We start from the raw sequence: 21308 nt of genomic DNA, 5'->3' as shown, positions 1-21308 counted from the left end.
AATGATGGCGCTGTAGCTTTAAATCTCTATCAAATCATTGCAAAATATGGAAACATTGCCCCATAATTGTATATGATTAATAAGGTATGAACCAGTGTTGTGCCCACAAATGAGACCATTTAGCAAAGAAATTATTTCAAACATTATCTTGAGATATTTTGTTACCAGCCCCTTTTCTTAAACACATTTGTTGTGATTTTTATTTGCATTTACAAAAATGTGCCAAAGATATTACTTTGAAATGCATTAAGCAATAATTTTGCACCTATAAATTGATCATAGCGTAGACTGAAAGTCAGTGACAACAAGTATGTAGTGATGAATCCACGACCCAGATATGAACATCCTTGAAGTGGTGTTAAATAATCTTCATTATAGAATAACACAAAATGCAGCAACAGCCAAAGAAAAGCTTTCCAACATGCCTAAAGACACCAAGAGAGCTACTCCTGAAGACAAAACAACATTAAGACAAAATTGCAGTGGACATAAGTTATGTAAAACTAAATCGTGTTTATATCCAATTTATTTTAACAAAAAGTTGCACTGATTCCTTGATCCATTAAAAATTTATACACAAATTAGGCCTCGATACATCTGTGCCTCACTGAACTTTTGACAAAATAGTGGTGATAACACGATCCAATTCCAAGGGAACATTTTAAAGACACTTGTCAGCGATGTTGATTAATAATTCATTTGATCACAACTGAAACTGACCTGGAATTATTATATGCTGCATCATTTATAAACAGCTCTCATCAAAGACACAGTTATTCCTGTGATCTGATACCGCAGGGCAAAGAAAACTGTCACAAAAGCATGACATATCAAAAGAAAATTTCACTGTTGCTGTGCTCATTTTTCATTGCATTCATTTTCCCTTTTCCTGACAAATCCTTCCGTCTGTGACGTGAAATTGATTTTTTTTCCCTTTGAACTGTGAAACAAGGAAGCTTTAACACAGTCTCTTTATTTGGGTGACACCCATCAAGAAGATGTGTTTTTTTCTTTGTTTTTGGTATGAACGTGCATTTAAAATACACAAGTGGCCACACTGAGACACAAACTCTTTCATGTGGACAGCACAGACATACAAAAAGTCCAGCCATGCCCACTTTTATGTACTCAAGTGCACTTTAACAACCTGCTTTATGTAAGACATTGTCATGTGTATAAGAAGAACAGTCTTCTTGACATCAGAGTTGCGCTTACCAACCTTAGTCCCCCTTATTTGCAATACAAATAGATATAGTATGGACATGCATGCATACACACCAATATTGACTAAATAAAAACATAAAATAATCTTTCTTCTTTTTTTGTAGGTGTTACCTGATTGGCCGGTTCTCTCGTCCATCATAAATGTGAAAGAAGACTTCCAGCTCCTCCCCCAGGTTGGCGCTCATCAAACTCTTTACATGCACGAACAAATGATGTGTACTAGCAGGAGTGGGGGTCTCCTTTTTCCGATGTCGATGTTCCATCTATAGCAGAGAGGAGGAAATTAGCAGAAATAAGGTTTTTTTTTTAGAAGTCTGCGGAAATGTTTCGTGCAAGTTCTTAGAAGTTGTCATGTAAAAGATAAAAAAGAAAAGGTAAAAAAAAAAAAAAAAAAAAAAAAAAAAAAAAAAGAGGAAAAGTAATTCAATTTTTTCATCTTTACATCCTGAAAGATCTTCAATTGCAGGTTCAAAGATTAGGAAACAGTAAAAGTCAGGCAGGAAGACATATTTGCTTATGTTCCTTTTAATATTAATTCATGAGCCCTAGTCTATAATGTACAACTTCCAGGTTGAAGATAAATAACATCCACATGAGACATCTCACAGGTGGAAGCATATTCTGCTTTGCATATATTATTTCAACACAACAAAAACAGCCTCAGACTTAGATTTTGTTTATATAAATAAAGTTATAAAAACATGTAATTTTTCAGGGTGCCAACATAACTAAAGGCTCAAATGAAAAGTTTTAAGCTGAAGTGATAGTTTCTCTCTAGCAGTATTGCCATCTTGATGCCAAGTAATTAAATAAAGGTTACATGTAGTATTGTACACGTTGGTGGGCAAAGGCCTTCTAATCTATTGTAGTAATGATCTATAAAAGGATTTTTTTCACCAAAACATTTTTACAAATGCCTTTTTACTTAGAAATATGCATCTAATACATTCTACAACTCTAACTACTGGAAGTTAAAGATCGTGTCAGCTGTATTTCTTTAGGAGGAGTATTATTTTCTCGATGCAGAGAAATAAGTGTGTGTTCACTCCATTTAGATAGTTGCTGAAGCTTAGAAACAGGAGCAAAAGGCACAATGATTCAGGCAAAGGAAATGTCACAACTAAGTGCGGCCTTATAAAGATCAATAAGACCTCATACAGCACAACATATTGTTGTAAATACCACCCAGAGCAGTGTGCACATTCTAGCTCTGTTTATAGTATAAGAGGTTCATACCATTCTGCCATCAATATCCAAACACACACACACACACAGAGAAACAGAAACAGCACCAGATGGCCTCTAGAGATGCAGCCAAATTTTGCCTCACATTCATTTGTGTTGTAAAACAAACTACAGGGCAAAAAGGGGATGAAAGAGGAAGCAGATGGAAGGATATAAACAAACCAACCAAACAAAAATGATGTGCCCCCATGAAATACGAGTAAAGTGGTTCATGCTACACCCCTAATTGGCTGATAAGAGTGAACTAACCTGACATATTGTTTTTAAAAAAGTAGGTTTCTCAATTTTAGTCGAGGTTTCATCTGCATTGTCCGTTATTTATAACGTGAGCTTTTATTTTTAATGGCATATTTGAATAAATATTATTAACTTAAAAGAATCATGTGCTTAAAAAAAGCTGAAGAAGATGATGAACAATGAATTTAAATGTGAATATATTTGGCTAACATGAAGCCACAGCTTGTTAGCTTGGCAGAACAACTGAAGAAAAGCGCTCCGAAGCAAAAGCCTCCATCTACGTCATCCTATTTTTTTCTTTTTTAAGTTTCAAACACCTATTTCATTTGATACCGGGGTATATGCCCGGTCATATTTCCCAGACCTGGACCGGGCTCTCAGTATTGCCTATTGAACAACTTCTAAACCATGTTTCTTGCCTTCATTCCCCATTAAGCTAAGTTAGTTAGCTGTTGCTAATTAGAGCTGGCATGTAGCTTGTCAACACTACATTTGAAGATGTGATAAGAAGATATATTCAAGAAGAAACAGCTTCAATATGGCATCACTATGTACCATGTAAAAGACAGAAGGTTCATATGCGACAAAAATGAGGAAGCGCCTTAAAAATATTACATTTTAGGACCAAAAATGGGGATGGACTACAGAAAAAAAAACACTGCGAGAAAGTCCCTACTTCTTGATTAGCATTCTCTAAATGAATGTGTTTCCTGCCAACTTCAACTCTAATGCTCGATAATTTTGTTCAAAGTATACGATCCAATTCAGAACAAAATAGTCAATGAAGAAGGAAAAGTTTTACACATTTGTGTGTCAATATATTGTAGTGATGGGAAATGAAATCTAAAAATAACAAAATATTGACTCCTGAGTTGACAATACACGCTATATTAGTATAACATTTATATAACCTTACAATCATATTTCCAAAGGTGCAGAATCCTTTCTGGCAGGACTATGTCACAATGTCACAAATTTAAACCTAAAAGATGAATAATAAAGTGGAATAAAAAAAATTGGTTTCTAATCATAAACACAAATAATATTTTGCAGAAAATCTCTTAAACTTGATTTACATGCTATTGTAAAATGTAAGATATTGCAAGATAGAAATAAATATTGCAAAAATACTATGCTTCAGTCAACAGTTGGCTGTACTGTAAATATAGAAAATACCACTGACATGCGCGAAAGACTTCAGCATGCTCAAAACATGAGACAATCACAAATCATTCTACAATTACAATAAGCTGTCAAAATGATGAATATGTTTTGTTTGCCGTGACTTCCCTATCTGACTGAGATCCCAGACAGAAAGCAATGTTTTAATGATCCAACAACAAAAGACACTGTCTTTCACAAAGTGTTTTTATACAAAACAGGGCTGAGCTCCTGGGTTTGACGTAAAATGACTAGGTCTAGGCAAGGCCTAATTTATGCTGTGGGATTTTATTATGAGGTTATTTTCAGTGTCAGTAAAGCTGCCCGCTGGGAACAGTCTGTGGTTATGTGACAGCTTTAGCATGACTAGACACAAAGCATGATATGAAAGCCTGGCATCCCTACTGGCAACAAGTGATGCTGTGGACAAGGAGAGGCAGAGAAATGGCTGAACAAAGAAGAACGTGGTCGTTTTTTATGTTTATTGAGTGATGTTTTTCTGAATAGCATGCGGCAGAGCAGGCAGAATGATTTAAGCTTTGAAGTTTCCTTATGAGGAGAAACAGGTCAAGCTAAGGCCACAGGCAAGCTTCTAGACCTTTTATATCATATACTTTACTTCTACATCTTTATTCAAGCTTCTTTCCATCCTTTTGAGCTTGTGAAAAAAGAAGCTACATGTAAGGAATCTGAAATGTGTGTGCACGCCTTCAACGAAAAGTGAAGTCACAGGAAAAATGTCACTACCACATGACCAGGTCGGAGTAAACCATCACAGTTGTGTGATCCACCTGAGACTTAACCACAGAGGGATTTAAACTTCAGCCTGCTCCACTTGAGAGCTGGACTGATGCCAGTCTCTAAGAAAAAAAACTGAGGTTCACTTGCTTTTGCGATGCAGAAACGTTTCCATGGCGAGTGGATGAGGAAAGATGAAAGGGAAGCTGATTATTCATTCATTCATTTTCTGAACCGCTTAATCCAATTCAGGGTCGCGGGGAAGCTGGAGCCTATCCCAGCTTGCTTTGGGCAACAGGCAGGGCACACCCTGGACAGCTTGCCAGTCCATCGCAGGGCGGAAGCTGATTATGAATTTGCAAAAGTATATTGATTTTTTTTTTAAAAATTTTAACACTCATAGGAGTCGGCTCTCAGGAGGCTGGCCGTGAATGGCAAACAACTCTTTTTTTAATCTGTAAATTAAACTATTTTTGATTGCTACATATTCATTTTCTTTAAGCAGCACAACTGAACTTTTTTTGCACTTTGGTGCTTCCTAAGAAAACCATGTTATCAACCAGCTTGCATCAAGTCTCCCTCCAGCGGGTAATAACCAGTCCAGTATATATTAACGCTGTCTATGCTCCTTTCTCTTTCATTTTCCAGTGTTTTTTTCTGAGTTTCTTTCCTGTTTCAAACTGTGGTGTTTTGATATACAGTTGCTAGCATGATGCAGTGCCACAAAACAAAATGCAGTCGTCATGTGATGCTCTGGTTGAAACATAGAGCTGTGAAGTGTGGCAATGACCACTCAAGTACTAATATAATCAATATCAGTGTACCTTTAAAATGAGCTAAAAACACAAAGTTTTAAGGTTGGAAACGTATGCAGTGTTGCTTTATAGCTCGTAGGTCATTGTCTTTTCTATTAAAAAAACTAAAACAAACAGGAAATTGTGTTTTGTTGTTGTTTACATTACACTTACAAGAGTTATCTGGCTTTACAGTTGCCAAAAAAGATTAAAAAAAATAAAATGTGTGAAAGGACAAGAAAATGAACGAGATAATATAAAGAGAAATTAATAAAGCAATTAAGTGTGAAAAGAAGAAACTGTGGAAACCAAAAAAGCAAATCATAAATGGGTCCTGTTTTTTCAGTATTAATTTAATTTCATAATAATTATTTGCACATATCACTTGATTACTGTCATATTTTTCCCACCATCTTCAGCAATGCCCTCCTAATCTCTCTCTTATGTATTTATTTTTGCAGTCTCCTTCACCACAACTTTAGCCTGCATTGCAGTTCGGGTCGAAAATAATGGGCGTACAGGTGACAACAACCTTTTCCTCCTCCTTCTAACTCTTGCTTTCTTCTCACACTGTACACAAGTCCTTCAGACTTCAATCCAGCACACAGCTGCGCACACGAACATACACACAAACCCTCACTAGGTAATCCCCAGCTCAATTTAATTACAACACAGCTCAGCAGTTGAGAAAAACCCAAAAACAAAGACACCCCCCCCCCTCCTTTCACATGACTACAAACAGCAAAATATTTGTCATTTAGACTCATTTACATGGCGGGTTGTGTCTTTGTGAGTTTTATTGTGCAGATAGCCGCAAGGAATGCCCGTCTCTTCATCTCCTCCCGCTTTAGAGGAATTACCGTCATTTTCTCATTTTGAACACCATTTAATAGAGGTGCATTATGCCTTCAACGGCTGCTTTTGTTTTGACAAAAAAAAAAAAAAAAAAAAGAAGAAACAGATGGATTAAGAGCTTCAATTACCCCTCTGAAGGGAGCGACAACACTGGGTGTGTGAGCATGTGTGATATAATTCTCCCCAATCTTTATCGGGGCAGGGAAGTAGTTGCCACGGTAACAGCGGTTGGAACTTGGAGAAGGTGAGGACGACAATTAGGGAGGAAACAGTAGGGAAAGGGAGGATGGTGCAAAAAATATGGAAGCAAGGTCATTCCAGTCCATCAGTGATGCTTCGTGTGAAGACAAAGACTGATATCAGTTGCTCACTAAACATCAAACATCACATTTGTTTAGTCAAAGGAAGCCTTTAAAGTTAAAGATGGCTCTTAATCCTAAATATATATTGAGATTATATTATCTATAACTATTGTGCCTTGTGTCAAACAACTTTTACCTGCAACTACATGGGCAGAGCAAAACTATTCTGCCATCAGAAAGCTCCTTTATAACACCTTGTCCAGTGTCAAAGAATTGTTTTGTTTTTTGTTTTGTTTTTTTATTAGAACAACCCCCACTGGGATTCTGAATATACTGCAGAAAGTGAAAGCTTCAGGTTTTTCAGCAGTACAGGTTCGTACAATCAATTCTTGTATTTACCAACTTGGTGAAAGAGCTTATAAAAATAGCTGGCAATAATGGATTGATTTTTATAAAACTTAAAATGAAAAAGTGCAAAAAAAAAAATATAAATAATAATAGCATCTTGAGACTGAATGTAATCAGGTGAAAAGTTTCTTGTTGAGATGTCTTTGTACAAAGACAGCTGCTTTTGTGTGAGCAACTTTTATTCTTCTTCTGAATCCTGTAGAATTGTTCGTGTAAAACCAGTCTTTTTTTCTTTCAATGGTCAGAGTAAGGTGAGCTGAAAACTGGTTAGGATGCAAACAGTTGTATCAAATCTACCTTTTTCTCACTAACCAGTCAAAATAAAGAATGATTTATGTAAGAGAAACCCTCACTTATGATCTGTCTATTCCTGTCTGTCATTTTTGACACATTTTCTAAGCAAGTGACAACAGTATGCTTTCAATGCTTCCCAACGCACGCTCTAATTTTAAAGGGTCTATTTGTCAAAATAGAAGGTATGTGACACTAATCAATCAGAAACAAGTGCAGAAGAAAAGTATGCAACAAGGTGACAACAAAATGAAGAAAACAACTAGCAACAGAAGGCACAGTTCATTCATAAGCCATGATTTCAAGACATTTTTTATTTAGTGAACGGTTTTCCACCCTACTAGGTTGTATGTTCCATCCTCCTAAATAAAGCATCCAAATTTAATGTTTTTTTCTGTATAAAAAAGGCAAGTAGAAGCGTGTGTGTCATGCGTTCCACATGATCGCTGAAGGAGAAGAAGCTCCCAAATTTGAACATGAACTTTTACCAAATAAAGAACAGGAAGTAGAGGATGTCTTCTGTTATACTGCTGTATTAAATGCATCCACATGTCCACTGCTATGACCTCTATTCTACGTTTAATCCAGTATAAAATCTGGGTTTTTAAACTACGTGACTTTGACAAATCTCTAAATAGTAAAAGCAAAGATAGAATTAGTATTAATGGCTTCTTAGACCTTCATTTATAAGTTAAAAGAATAAGAAAAGAAAAAAAAAAGAGTAAAGTTCACATAAACATCAAGATTTGGGAGCAGATTTACTATAAAAAATTGGGCATTTCAGAAGAGACACATGCTTATCTCCTCATCACCTACTACATGATTGATAAACAGAAATATATGTAAAGCAGCTCACCAGTCTGTACAGTTCTGTGACGCTGATTTCATCTGGATCCACCATGCTGAACTCCTGCCTGGGGACCAGGTCCAAACCAAGTTGTCTGAAACACAAAATGACACACAGACCGGACAGATGAGCTAAAAATGACACGGAAGGCTAATTCACTTCCCATTATATGTTGTGGAAAGTGAAGCAAATCCATGCTGTCAGTAGGCCTGTCGCAAAAAGCAATAAGTCTATTAATCGTACGATAGGAAAAAAATGTGTGCAATAAGTTTGACGGACGCAATCATTTTTATTTGACTTTCTTTTCAACATATTAACGACACATGGCAGTGCAACATGGTGTGCACTCAGACAGTGTGGTTGGTAAAGCCATGTTACCCTTTAATGTTGTTCAATTTCACCATTCCACCTCTGGTCAAGTCCAAACATGTCCCCTTTTATGGGCCTGACCATGGACTGTGTAACTGTGTTGCATGGTGTTCAGAGACCATATGTTCCAGAAAACCACGCTGCCAGGAGAAATCTTGATGTGTTTTAGCAGACTGGGAACTGGATAAGTCTAGTTTGCACATCGAGCTTCATGTTCTGTAGAGATTAAAGTATGTTGATCTTTAAAGGGTGTACTTGCATTATTATGGCATTTTTGTTATTTTAGTTGAAAATTATCTCAAAATGGCAACAGTAATTACTCAGCGCAATATTATTGTCTATAGCAATCATTTCTGAGAAAATTAATCGCATGGCAAAATTTGTTACCGTGACAGCCCTATCTGTCAGGCAACCTCCAATATTCCTTGATATAACTCTGACGCATTGTTCACTTGCCAAGATTGGAAATATCTGATTGAAAACAGAAAAATCTCTCTTTAGCCTCTAACTATGACTCTTTTCCTTTTCGCATCCTTCCAGCTGATACTTCCATCCATTTATTTTCTTCTCCATCCTCCAATCTTGGTTCTTCTTTGTTGTTTCCCATCAATAGTCCTAACTCAAGATTCTCAAGTATTCCCCTCAGAGTGGGACCGAAACGATCCCCGAAAACATGTCTCCTTTTCAACAACAAAAGCAAGAGGCCCCTGTAAGCAGTTGACAGCAAGAGACTCCTCACTGCGTCCTCCTCTGGGTAGGAAATGTGTGTTTGTTTGAGGAGGGACAGAAACAAGAAAATAAAGGAGAAAGGGTGAGAACATGACACAAGATTTGAGCAGTTTTGTTGTCTTCTTTCATTATAACTCAAAGGCACGGAGTGGTACAAGAGGGGAAAAGAACCAGACAGATGAAGAGAGTGTAAAAGGAAAAAGGGAGGAGCATGCCCACAGGGAAGGGTTGGTGACAAATAAAGCCAGAAGAGTAAGGGCAAAGCAAGTCAGAAAGAACTACAAAACAGAAGAAGCTGCAAAATTTGTCAAACAAGAAACTGGGGCAAAGATGAGAGACAAAAAACTTTTCGACTTTTAATAATATCAAGATCAAGAAGAAATTTAATGTCATGCACATGGCAGCAAAACAGCTGCATCAAGGCTGCCGTTCAGAGAACTAAAATGAAACTCAAGCGATATAAACAAGAAGACTACATGAGCTCAGAAAGGTCTGCACAAAAAAATGAAAAAAAAATAGGAATAAAAGTAAGCTCAAAATAAGCTCCAAGTAATAATAATAATAATAATAATAAAAGAAACACATTAATGCCAAAAAAGACAACAAAAAAATGTGCATGAACACATAAAACTGTAGATGAAGGTGTCTAATTGTTTGGTTTACGGACTACGGAGGGATAAAAGCTGTTTTTCAGTTTGGTAGTCTGTGCATGGCTGCTGTGGCAACACCTGCAAGACAGCAGGGGTGAAGAGCCCATCGGCGAGTCAGAATTTTCTTTGCGGCATCTGGACTCAAAGATGTGGAAATGTATTCCCACTTTGGAGGGATTTCCTTTCAGCTGCTGAACCAAGAGGTGATGGAGCCAGTCGGGACTCTCTCATTGCTGCTCCAGGAGAAGGACTACAGAGTGGTGGCCAAAAGTCTTAAGTCTCCTAAAAAAATAGTTTTTTTGTGGGCAGCTTTGATAACTGCAGTGGTGTGGGTGGTCCATGTGAGCTCCTCAATGATGTGCACATCTAGGGACCCTGTTGATTTCTAATCCCACTGTGTCTAATGTTTGAAGCAAGAGGGAGCATTCGCCTGATTCAAGAAGAGATGGAGGATGGAGGTGAGGGTGTGTGTAACTATAGATAGTTCTATAGTGCATCTACTGTACTCTTGTTCCAGTTTGCCAGCAGGGATGGTGCCGCTGGTGTCAAACCGAGTGTGAAAAGCATTAAGGTCCTTTGGTAGAGATGAATAAAAAACCAATTCTGAGGTCATGCTGACAGGACAAGTAGATTCATTGTGGTTCATGAACTGCAAACATGTCTTATGTTACTTTGGGTAATTCAACAAAGTATCATAAGTTCTTAGACTGATTATTCCACTTCCCCAGAAGATGATTTAAAAACATTTAAGAGACTCAAAAGTCTCTGCAGGTTGTTGCTCAGTATGGACATAAAGTTGGATTTATTTTATTCATTTATTCAATAGGAGACACACATCACACATTATAAAATTCGCAGAATAATCCCTGGTGTTCTGGAAACAATTTCATAATGTGTGACTAAGGATCCACATTAAGGGCGTCCACTTGGCGCCCTTATTGCAGAGAGTAAATTGTGGGCGATGATAGGTTTGCCATTTGAATCAAAACACATCTATCAGCTGTTTGTGCAGAGTTTAAATTATTCTGCCGCATGAAATAATTCATACATACATTAGCATAAATGATGTGGACACATCCAGCAGTATTGGATGTGCTTCTTCCAGACTTCGTCCTCACACAACATCCAGTCCAGTAACATTATATGAAAATGGAAAACAGATTGTGACAACCTTTATGGAGTGGATAAACTGTTGTCTCTCTTTGATTTTTTGCAACCTTTTTATGTGAGCAGCAACTGTAGTTTGGAAGTTACTTCTTATTGTCTGTACTGTCATAATAATAACCTTATGAAGTGGTGGAGGATGGGCCACCACAACACCAAACCGGGTTAAATTCAGTGTCTTTGTCTATGTGATTTAAAAAATGGATGCTGCGACAGGATACAAAAAAAAAAAAAAAAAAAAAGGGTTATCAAGAAAGTCAAATACCCCAATTGTGGAAGAGTTGGAGGAAGTTCTAGAGAAATTATATGAAAAAACAAATAAATGAAAAATAAAAAATGCACCCTTGAATGCACCTTTCAACCAAACACAAGCTTGTAAATAATTCAACTTAAAAGTATTTGCCTGATGTGAGAAAACTTTTTAAAAAAAAGAAAAAAAAAACCTCTACGAGAGAATCTGAACAGAAGTAAAAGTAAAAATGAGTTTTATCCACACATAGAAAAGCAAACTGAAAACTTACTGAAACATGCAAGAAATGAACACAGAAAACAGAACAAATTGTTTGTGAGAATTTGATTGAAAGCATAAAATATATAAGCATAAAATTGTATTAACTGTAAAAAAAAATTATATAAAACATAAATAATAATAAAAATAAAAAATACAAGATATCAACTGGAGCCATGTTGCTGATAAATCTTTGCATTCCGAATAAAAAGCAACTTCACTTTGTAAAACAGTTGTGTTTCATGTATTCTGTCCTCATCGGTCACTATGTGATCGGTCAAAATGATTGTAGTGTAGTTTTCTGCTTTCTGGTCTCCACAAGAGGACATGAGGCCAGTGTACAAGAGAGTTTAGAGTCAAGTTTCTACCACAAAGTGATGCACAATATCTCTGTATAAAATATGATATGCTTGGCTTTAAAGGGTTAATGAAATAAGCCTCAAAAGAAAATAAGCTGACAGAACGCTGCCATGATGAAGCTAGTTTCAGGTCATTGCCATGTGATTTCTGCAAGTCTGTAAAATGACTCCAGTGTTTGACGACAGTGGAGAAAACCCATCCAAAAGTGTAGAACAAGAATGATTAGAGGGAGAAGAAAAAGATTAATTATTAATCAACCAAAAAACATAACTTGAAAAAAAAAACAAAAACAAAAAAAAAACATGAAGCATGTTGGTAACATCTGCACTTCCACTTACTCGTTGCCCCAGTCCAATCTGGCTGTGATGTGCTGCTTGACGTCTCTCATACGGTCATGAGTGAGGTGGCCAACCAGCACCTGCCTCCTCAGGTCCAAGATTTCATTCATCACGTGCCAAAGACGGTGGAACAAATCCCCTTCATTCTTCTGCAGGAGGTGAAAATGATGGAGAGCAAGACAGAAATGGGGGGGGGGGGGGGGGGGGGGGTTGAGTAGAGGACCCAAAGGAGATGAATGAAAGAGCAATTGACAAGGAGAGAAGGAATAAGATGATGGAAGTGTACTAATGTGTCAACACCTTTACCTGAAATCATAACTGAAAACCTGTCAAGTTAAGAAGTAAAATGGTAAATTAGCTCCTGCATTTTGCCACAAATGCATTCCCATTCGATACGCCAGTATTCATCATCTCAACCAAATCAGCATGCCGGATAGCTTAATAGGCCACAAACACAATCAATACAACAAATGAATGGGTTAGAGAAATATTTGACCGCTAATCTCCCAGTCCCGAATCAACTTCCTTCATGAGAATGGTAAGAGGCAATCCGCCTAAGCAGCGCTGATATTTGAAATCAATGCAAAGTGTGTTAATGTGTTTGTGTGAAGCAGTTCTTACCACGTAAAGCTGTTTCCACATGGCACCCCATTCTCGCAGCGTTGACGTCATCTCTGTGATGACCGAGTCTTCAACCGGGATGACGGTTTCAAACTGCCTGCAAAACACATACGCAGGCACCAGCACAAAAACACAGTTCAGACCTAAACCACAAGCCACACACACACACATAGAAATGGAAACAGAGAGAAACGTGATAGTACTTACCCTTTGTTCTTAACATGGGCGTTTTTCAAGTGGATATAGCTGGATGGGAAGATTCCCTTTGGAAAGAAGATAAACGGGTTAATTAGAACACTCTCTGCGCCTGGCTTCATCAGCATTTCACTGTTTTTCCCAACAGAAAATGATGCACATAATCAATACAACGCCAAGTGTGCTTGTGGATTAGTAAGAGATTGAAAGAAGAAGGGAACAGACAGCGATAACAGCAAGTCGCTGTGGGATTTAGTTGAAAACTAAAAATTTGTGTGTGTGTGTGTGTGTGTGTGTGTGTGTGTGTGTGTGCAAACTGGCACTAATAACCTGCAAGTTGGTCCCTATTTATTTAAGGAGATCAAAGGAAAACTTAGATTTAGGCATGTGAGGATAAATGCAGCGCACACACACACACACACACACACACACACACACAAACACAGAGAGTCAAAACACGCGCTTCACTCCTCACTTGGCTTATATATGGCATTTGACTCCACAGCAGCTTATAAAAGCCACATTTATTGGTCCCTCGGCTCTTTTTAGTCTATTCTGCAGCATGCTTAATAACAAATTGTGATTTATATTTTGTGTATTGGTTAGTTTATAGAACAGAAAAGGGTGTTATTATTGGTTTCAAGTGGTGGCACATTAGCAAAAGCTGTCATGAACATCACTTTTTAGCAGGTTTTCCCCTAACTAGGCCTTGCCTCCAAGACCAGCACTAACAATGTCAGTATAAAGTGACATTTTGACATGTTGTAGCAGAAGATGCACAGACTTTCCTGGTCCCTCATTTCGTCCCCAGATGATTGCCGATTTCTGCTCAGTGACACAGTTAAAGCGCATGGTGCAACAGAAATATCTTTCCAACATGAACAGAGGTTTTGCTATTTAAATTTTCTAATCTGTTCCTTATCTGGCGCTTAAAGCAACGCATCCTAAGACATCAAACAGAGGCAGCGAGCGCAGTAGCATCTCATCTCACTAAACCTGACATGACTCAATGCAAGCAGCCCAGCCTCTACCAGGATGTTTTCTCACTTCTTCACTTTCCAGAAACATTTCATTGTCCAAAAAAGCAGTATAAAACACACAGGATGAATCACTCCCTGATCCAAACAGAATCTGCCTTGTCAACCAGAACAAGCTCATGTACAGCTGGCTCGGTGTATGCATGGCAAAAAAAAAAAAAAAAAAAAAAAAAAAAAAAGGCCATTTGTTTTCTTCTTGCACAGTTGCTGCTACTGTAGCCTGTCAACACAACAATGAAGCTCCCATAGTCTCTGTTGAGGTGTCAGTCCAAAGCCAACAAACATCAAGGATGTTTACGTGCTAACTGGACTTTGAAAAGAAAATACACTGAACGCACGAAGCCTCCTGATAGAGAGCAACTGCGTTCATAGCGCAGCAAATTTGTGCAGAAAGCAGCTGACAAGAGGCTGATGAGCAGAACCTCAGCAGATAAAAGCCTTAGTGTGTTTTGACAGAGGTGGGCTGACAGAGCTCTGCAGCATCACAAATATTCTGTTTTATGCTCCTCTGCTTCTCTTATTCAATGCTTTAAAAAAAAAAAAAAAAAGAAGAACCGAGTGTGTTGCAACTCAGGCAAATGTGTGATGTTATATAACATCAGTGGATCCACTGATGTCCTGTTTGTTGCTTCTGTGCAAACAAATTGTGACATAAGGTACACAAATACCATGTCTGCATACAAATACAGTAATTTACATGATGACAAGTGGTCACCCAGGAAACAGGTGGGAGATACTAATTCTTCAATTTGCCTAAATCAATGATCTCACATGCCGGGCCTGCAGGACAGTCGCCCTGAAGGAAAGGACTGAAGTTTGAAATCCTGATTTGGATAATGATCAGATCACCAAGCACTTTTAATACCTGCTAAATGATGGTATTGAATAAAGAATCAAGAGTTGAGGAAATACTTTGAACACCCTTAGTGAAGTTTCTATTACCTGATGCCCTGAGAAGTACCACGCTCTATTTCTCTAATATATTAATGTATAAATATATGCCAATGTCGCCGTCTCTAACTTATTTCTCCTTTTTCCGCAGGTCTTCCTGAATAAGTGCAGTTGTACATGTTGATCTGTCTTTCCTGTCCTCTCCACCCCAACCAGTCGAGGCAGATGGCTGCCCTCCCTGAGCCCGGTTCTGCCGGAGGTTTTCTTCCTGTTAAAGGGGAGTTTTTTCCTTCCCACTGTCACCGCGTGCATGCTCAGGATGGGGGATTGGATCGAAGTCATGACTCGATGCAATCAGTTGGTTTTATGTATGAACTGGCTTGAAATGATGTGTATGTTGATTTGTGTATGCAAAGTGCCCTGTAACAACATTGTTGTGAAGTGGCGCTATACAAATAAAGCTGAATTGAATTGAATTAAAATAGTTTTTAAAAAAAAATAGACCATAATTGTGACCAAGTTGCACTGAACAGCATCCCACCATACATTGTTTCTGAAAGCTCTTTTGAAGTAGAATTTGGGTTGGAGTGTCATGAGCTCTTATGTAGATTATGCTGTATATCATTCACCACAATGTTTCGAAAAGCAGGAAGTAATTCAACTTCAGCTTCATTTTACTTCCATAACGTTCATTACTCTTTTTATTTTTGCTTGCCAGATGCTATGACCACTTCTACATTGTTTCTTTCAGTTTGCAGCCTCCACTGCACACCTGTATGTAATTTTGAAGAAAAGAAAAAAAAACAACTGTATTAACGTGCAAAATGAATAACAAGAGAATAACGGTTTGCTCACCTTGATATTTGGATTCTTTAAGATGAATCCTCGGTACCATCCTGCAGGCACAAAGCACCGTTTTAATTTAACACGTTCATAATTTCAGAAAGGCATAGAACAGAAAAATATAAGAGAAGAAAAGTGTCATAAAACATAAAGTGATCCTATTTTTCTGACAGCAACATGAATAAAAATAATAACAAGTCCAACAGACTTCTTTTTTTTTTTTCCAGCTCAGTGTTGTAAACCCACTTTAAGCAGTTCCAGGTGAATCACCTCTTATCTGTGGGCATCTTACTCCTGGAAGCTGATTAAGCGCTGCCAATAAAACTATTTTCAGTTTAGATTGTTTTTAAAAAGGCTGACCTAAAAAAAAAAAAAAAAGATAAGAAAAAGCCTGCATGACCACATGCAACTGCAAAGCTGAGCAGGGACTAGAAACTTTGCACAAATAAAACCATAAAGAGGCCACATACATCTAACTGACGCATCCTGGCGAGTTTGAAAAAATGTAGAGGGGAGGGGGGTGCTTCTGTAAAGCCCAACACTGACACAATCAAACACATTTACATCGATGGAGGCTTTGGGCCAATGCTCTTGCCCAAACTGGCCATTTAAGCTCAATCCTCTGTTGCAGCCTTTGTAAGTCCCTCCAGATAAGAGCATTAGCTAAACAGCTCAAATGTAAATATATCAGATTATTCTAATCACTGTTGGGTTTCACCAGCGCATCAATGACTTGGCCAGAATTTTCTGCCTGATCTGCTTTGGGCACGCAGGGTGAGGATTGCATTGAGTAATTTGTCTTGATATCCACTGTGGAAAATTAGCTCAGCGTTTCCATATATGAGTCATCTTTTCTTAGCAGTGCATGTCGAATATTAATGGCACTTTCCTGAGGAAGAAATATTTTAAAAATGATGAATGAGGTGTGAAATCTGATGAATGTTTTTGTCAATCTGTGATTGGAAACCAGAACTACACTGTCAGGCAAAGTCCAATGATCAAAAGAAAGCTGGAGACAATGAGGATGTGGAGAAATGCATGCTTTGCAGGGCTTTAGGGTTATGTAAGACAGCCTAATGTATGCACTGCCCTCAGGAACTTGCCGAAACAAAAGTTGAAGGAGGAACCAGAGGGTCTTGTCAAAAATCCATTGCTGAGGTGATGCATTTTGAAACAAGAGCCACATGTCAGCAAAGAGAAGTTTTTTTTTCTGAAAGCTCCCATCTTTTCAAATGTCAGTAGTATCAACATGAGGCAGAGCCATTAGTCTGTCTCCTCAGCTGTCAGCAACCCGCCTCTCAGCCTCTTCGCTGCTGGCAGGATTTTGATTTACTTCCTCCCTTCTGGGCCAAACATTCAGCTGGCTGTGCTATTGTCTACTTCCTCTGGGTCTTTTACCGTGATATCACATCCCTCTGACTGGCAAGCTGCACGACTGGCTGGCTGGCTGCCTGTCTCTCAGTACACGTGTGTATGTGTATGCGTGTGTGCATCTCCAAAAAGGAAGTGAGACAAGAACTCCGGAAGACGGAGGTTTGTGAGCAGTTGTGCCTGGCCGCCTGTTTGTGTTAAGGTGTGCATGACAGTGTGGCCCTGCTGTGAAATCATTTCACATTGTTCTAAAACCTTTTCAGACCACAGATATATATATATATATTTTTTTTTTTTAAAAGAAGGAAACGGAAAGAGAAGAGAAAGAAAGAAAGAATTTAAAACCAAATGTAAATACTTTGGGTGACAGACTGGAAGAAAAAAAGAGTAATAAATAACAAGTAAGAAGAGGACAAAAGCAGACTGAGTGTGGGCAGGAGTTCTGGAGAAGTCAGTGCTGCAGAAAAAAGTTTCCACAAGCATTTATGACATAAAAGATGCTTAGAGCATGTGCATGCATTTATTCAAACTAACCAAACAATGTTATTGCTACTACTGCAGCCATAAACATGTGCATTCACATACAATCCTCCCTGCAGGATTTTACCAACTATTTACGAGTTTTAACAAATATAAATCAGAAGCACAAGAGCTATTGCATTTATCAAGATGTTTATTTCATGGAAAGCAGAAGTGAAATGCAAATGTGCAATCCCACTTACTGAAAGCTATATATGTACTTATGCGCTACTATGTTGTTTCATTTCTGTAGTTTTGTTTTTAATTCACTGAAAGCAACTGATTGTAAGCAGACGTAGAAAGCAAGTGAGTAACGCCAACAGCATACCTTCACATTTCTCCAGAATCTGCACCGTGTCTCCAATTTCCAACGGAAGGCCATGCTGGACAGTCCCTCGGAAGCTAGCCAGCACTGCAACGAGATGTAGAAAACACCCGCATGAGTTTCTTTCCTTTTCTTTTTCTTTCTTTCAATTAGATAGAAGTCAAAGCAGAAGCAGAGTGATAAGAGAAAAAAACACAAACTGAGGATAAAAAAGAAGATATGCAAACCTACAGTATTTTGCACAGTCCTAATCACAGTTGGAATCATTCAATATTTTACATGATATTGCAGCAAATTAACGCAATGATTTAACAGTGAATAAATTGCTCTCAAGGAGACAAAACCTCACAGGTGACAAAAAAAAGAAATCTACTGCAACATGACCTCTTACATGAATCATATTTATAAAATGTCAGCTTAAATGAGGACACAATGTCCCAGGGCAAGCATGTTATCCGCTCTGGTCATGCATTTTTTTTTTTTTTTTTTTTTACAAATAAAGAAACAAATCCTACATAAGCTGGAGGGGATGGTGAAGTAGCTTTCTGAAGCTGCATGATCTATCGTTCTCCTTTACAGTAAAGTAGTAAGTCACAATAGATGAGAGTTTGTGGAAAAAAGAGAGATCTGCAGGAACGTAGATGTTGTTTTGAGATTTGATTAATGTACTGAGTTCATGTTTCAGTTTGTAGAACTGAAATATGGTAAAATTCTGAAGAAAGTTCAAGAAGCTATATGTGCATCCAGATCACTCCACATTGGGATACAGCTGTTCTTAGACACTTTGATTTCTTCTTTTATACAGCAACAGAGGGAAGTTAATAGTCTATAAGAACTAAGAAGTTCTTGGAGCAGTGAGGGAGTGTGTTTAACAGCATTTCAAGCACCTTGCTCTGCAGACTTTCATGCTGCATCTGCACGCAGACGCTAAAGGACACTGATGTTATACAAACACAGAAAGGTGCATATGAACCCATCAAGGCATAGCTGGATAAATGTCTACAAATACTCTAACTATAACTTCACAGGCAGAAAATTCACACAAGCACTCCATTCAAATGGCAGTCAATATACACACAAACACACACACACACACACACACACACACACACAGAGACCTATTCACACATGGAAACACACGCGCAAAGGAAATGGGATTTGGAGTGGAAACGTTTAACAAGAGTTCCCACTATGCAGAAGGGATCCTGCTGCAGAGAAAGTGTTAAAAGGAGAACTCATTCCTTGTCCGCGAACACATCGTCCATGCATGTATATAGAGGATCCATCTCACTGGAGAGGAATATGAAATCCGGGACAATTTGAAGAAAAAACAAAAAACAAAACATGAGGTCATGAAGTGCTAAGAGACACTGGTCATGTTTTATGGACTGCTGGTCACACAAGTGGAAAGACAGCCGATGCGTCATCAGTCAACACCTTTAGAAACAACATTTTTAGATGGGTACCATTTCTGTGTGTTGCAATACTTTCAAACAGGGCTTCTGCTGAGTGTTATGGACTATTCGAAAATTCTCGAGCCAAAGAATTTTATATTAAGAGCAGTATACACAATGAGTCAACGATAACTCATATTTGGCAAAAATCAATTCAACCTGACAAATGGAAACAAAACATTTTAAAAATTGTATGAGTTTGAGTTTTTTGGTTTTTTTTCTTTTTCTGTCAGAATGAGATATTCTCCCACACAAGACCCCGAACAGGTACTTCTTTTACTCTTGTATTGGAATCCAGATCAAGTTTCTGAGGTGAACATAACTTGTAAATGTGCAGTACCGGTCCAACGGATTAAGCTATTCCATAATTCTTAACATAAATGGAAATAAAGTGTATAAGGCAAAAGCAGGTGGTACAATCGTGTCAAGCTTAAAGGTCTTCAGGAACAGTTCTCCATGCTTCTTGAAGGATTTTCTTAAGCTTATCTTTGGATGTTGGTCACCTCACCATCAAAATAACCCCATACTGCCTCAATAATGTTGAGGGTTGGGCTCTCGGGGGGGTATTCATCCCAACCCTAGGCTCAAATGTGTGTCCACAACACAGTATATCGGAGAGTGACACTGAAAAAAGTCTGTCTGTTTGCCTATGTATCCATCTGTAAAACTTTTAATGCAGTTTTTGCATTACCTTCACATTTAGACCCTGCTTCACTTTGTCTTTTGACCAGAAAACTAGTTGTCAACTAAAGCCATCCTAACAGTGGTCTGTAAGTCTGCCTATTAAGCTTGTTACATACTCCTCAAGAAGTGAAAACTTTGTTCTTGCTCTCGAAGTCACAAGAATAAGAAAAACAATATTTTTCATCTGGTCCATTCATACGTACACCTGTCACGGTAACAAATTCTGCCATGCAATTAGTTGTCTCAGAAATTATTGCAATAGACGATAATATTGTTTTAATATTGTTGTCATTTTGAGACCATTTTCAACTAAAATAACAATAATGCCATAATAATGCAAGTGCACCCTTTCAAATATTAACATACTTTAATATAATAAAGAATATTTTGCTCTATATGCAGACTAGACTCATCCAGTCCCCAGTCTGCTAAAACCGATCAGGGTTTCTCCTGGCTTTGACAATGTGGTTATCTGGAACATATGGTCTATGGTCTAAACACTATGTCACACACTTACATAGTCTACAGTCAAGCTCATAGAAGGGGACATGCTTGGACTTGACCAGAGGTGGAATGGTAAAATGTCATTTGTCATGTCGTAATGTTGTGGAATTACCATTTGTAACATGTATGAAACATGAAAAGTTTCCAAATTTTTTAAAAATGTCGCCCTTATAACAATATTAAGGGGCAGCACTTTACCAACCACGCTGTATGAGCGCACACCATGTTGCACTGTCTTGTTTGTTTTTAATATGTCGATTAAACACCGCAATGACCGTGGACTGTCGGGAAGATGGAGCGAGCCTGTTTGTTAATGTTTTTTGCAGTTGATGATTGGCTTTAAAGTACAGATGGAAGCTTGTTGCATTGCCTGTCTTTAGTTAATATAGTCTTACAATGCTTGCTCACCCAAAGTGAGAAAGTGACCAAGAGAGAAAAGAAACAAATGAAAATGATTGAGTCTGGTAAACTTATTGCACGCATTTTTTCTTATCATGCGATTATTGACTTGTTGCTGATTGCGACAGGTCTATTCATACCCAATGAGAAGCTTCATCTGCAATGGAGGAGGAATCGCTGTCTGCTTTCATTTGCAATAATCCCAGTTATTTCATATTTAACTAGAAACTTTGTCCGCGGCAGGG

The 21308-nt window shown here is 38.1% G+C and overlaps 1 protein-coding gene across 3 annotated transcripts in view; it reads right to left on the bottom strand.

Annotated features, from left to right (window-relative positions):
- dock4b (dedicator of cytokinesis 4b) overlaps window positions 1–21308 on the bottom strand; it is a gene marked incomplete at both ends in the record, with an annotated part of 117991 nt that overhangs the window by 67296 nt on the left and 29387 nt on the right. For all 3 annotated transcript variants that reach the window (XM_079263285.1, XM_079263284.1, XM_079263283.1), the window contains 7 exons: window positions 1336–1487; window positions 8112–8196; window positions 12221–12369; window positions 12842–12938; window positions 13049–13104; window positions 15820–15860; window positions 18026–18109. In XM_079263285.1, the coding sequence (XP_079119411.1) occupies window positions 1336–1487; window positions 8112–8196; window positions 12221–12369; window positions 12842–12938; window positions 13049–13104; window positions 15820–15860; window positions 18026–18109 (664 nt within the window). The remainder of the gene's footprint in view (window positions 1–1335; window positions 1488–8111; window positions 8197–12220; window positions 12370–12841; window positions 12939–13048; window positions 13105–15819; window positions 15861–18025; window positions 18110–21308) is intronic.

The sequence above is a fragment of the Telmatherina bonti genome (assembly GCF_933228915.1).
Source record: "Telmatherina bonti genome assembly, chromosome: 23".
In the NCBI taxonomy this organism is placed as follows: domain Eukaryota; kingdom Metazoa; phylum Chordata; class Actinopteri; order Atheriniformes; family Telmatherinidae; genus Telmatherina; species Telmatherina bonti.
Note: the sequence above shows the minus strand (reverse complement) of the source record. Positions and strands in the feature narration are given on the sequence as shown.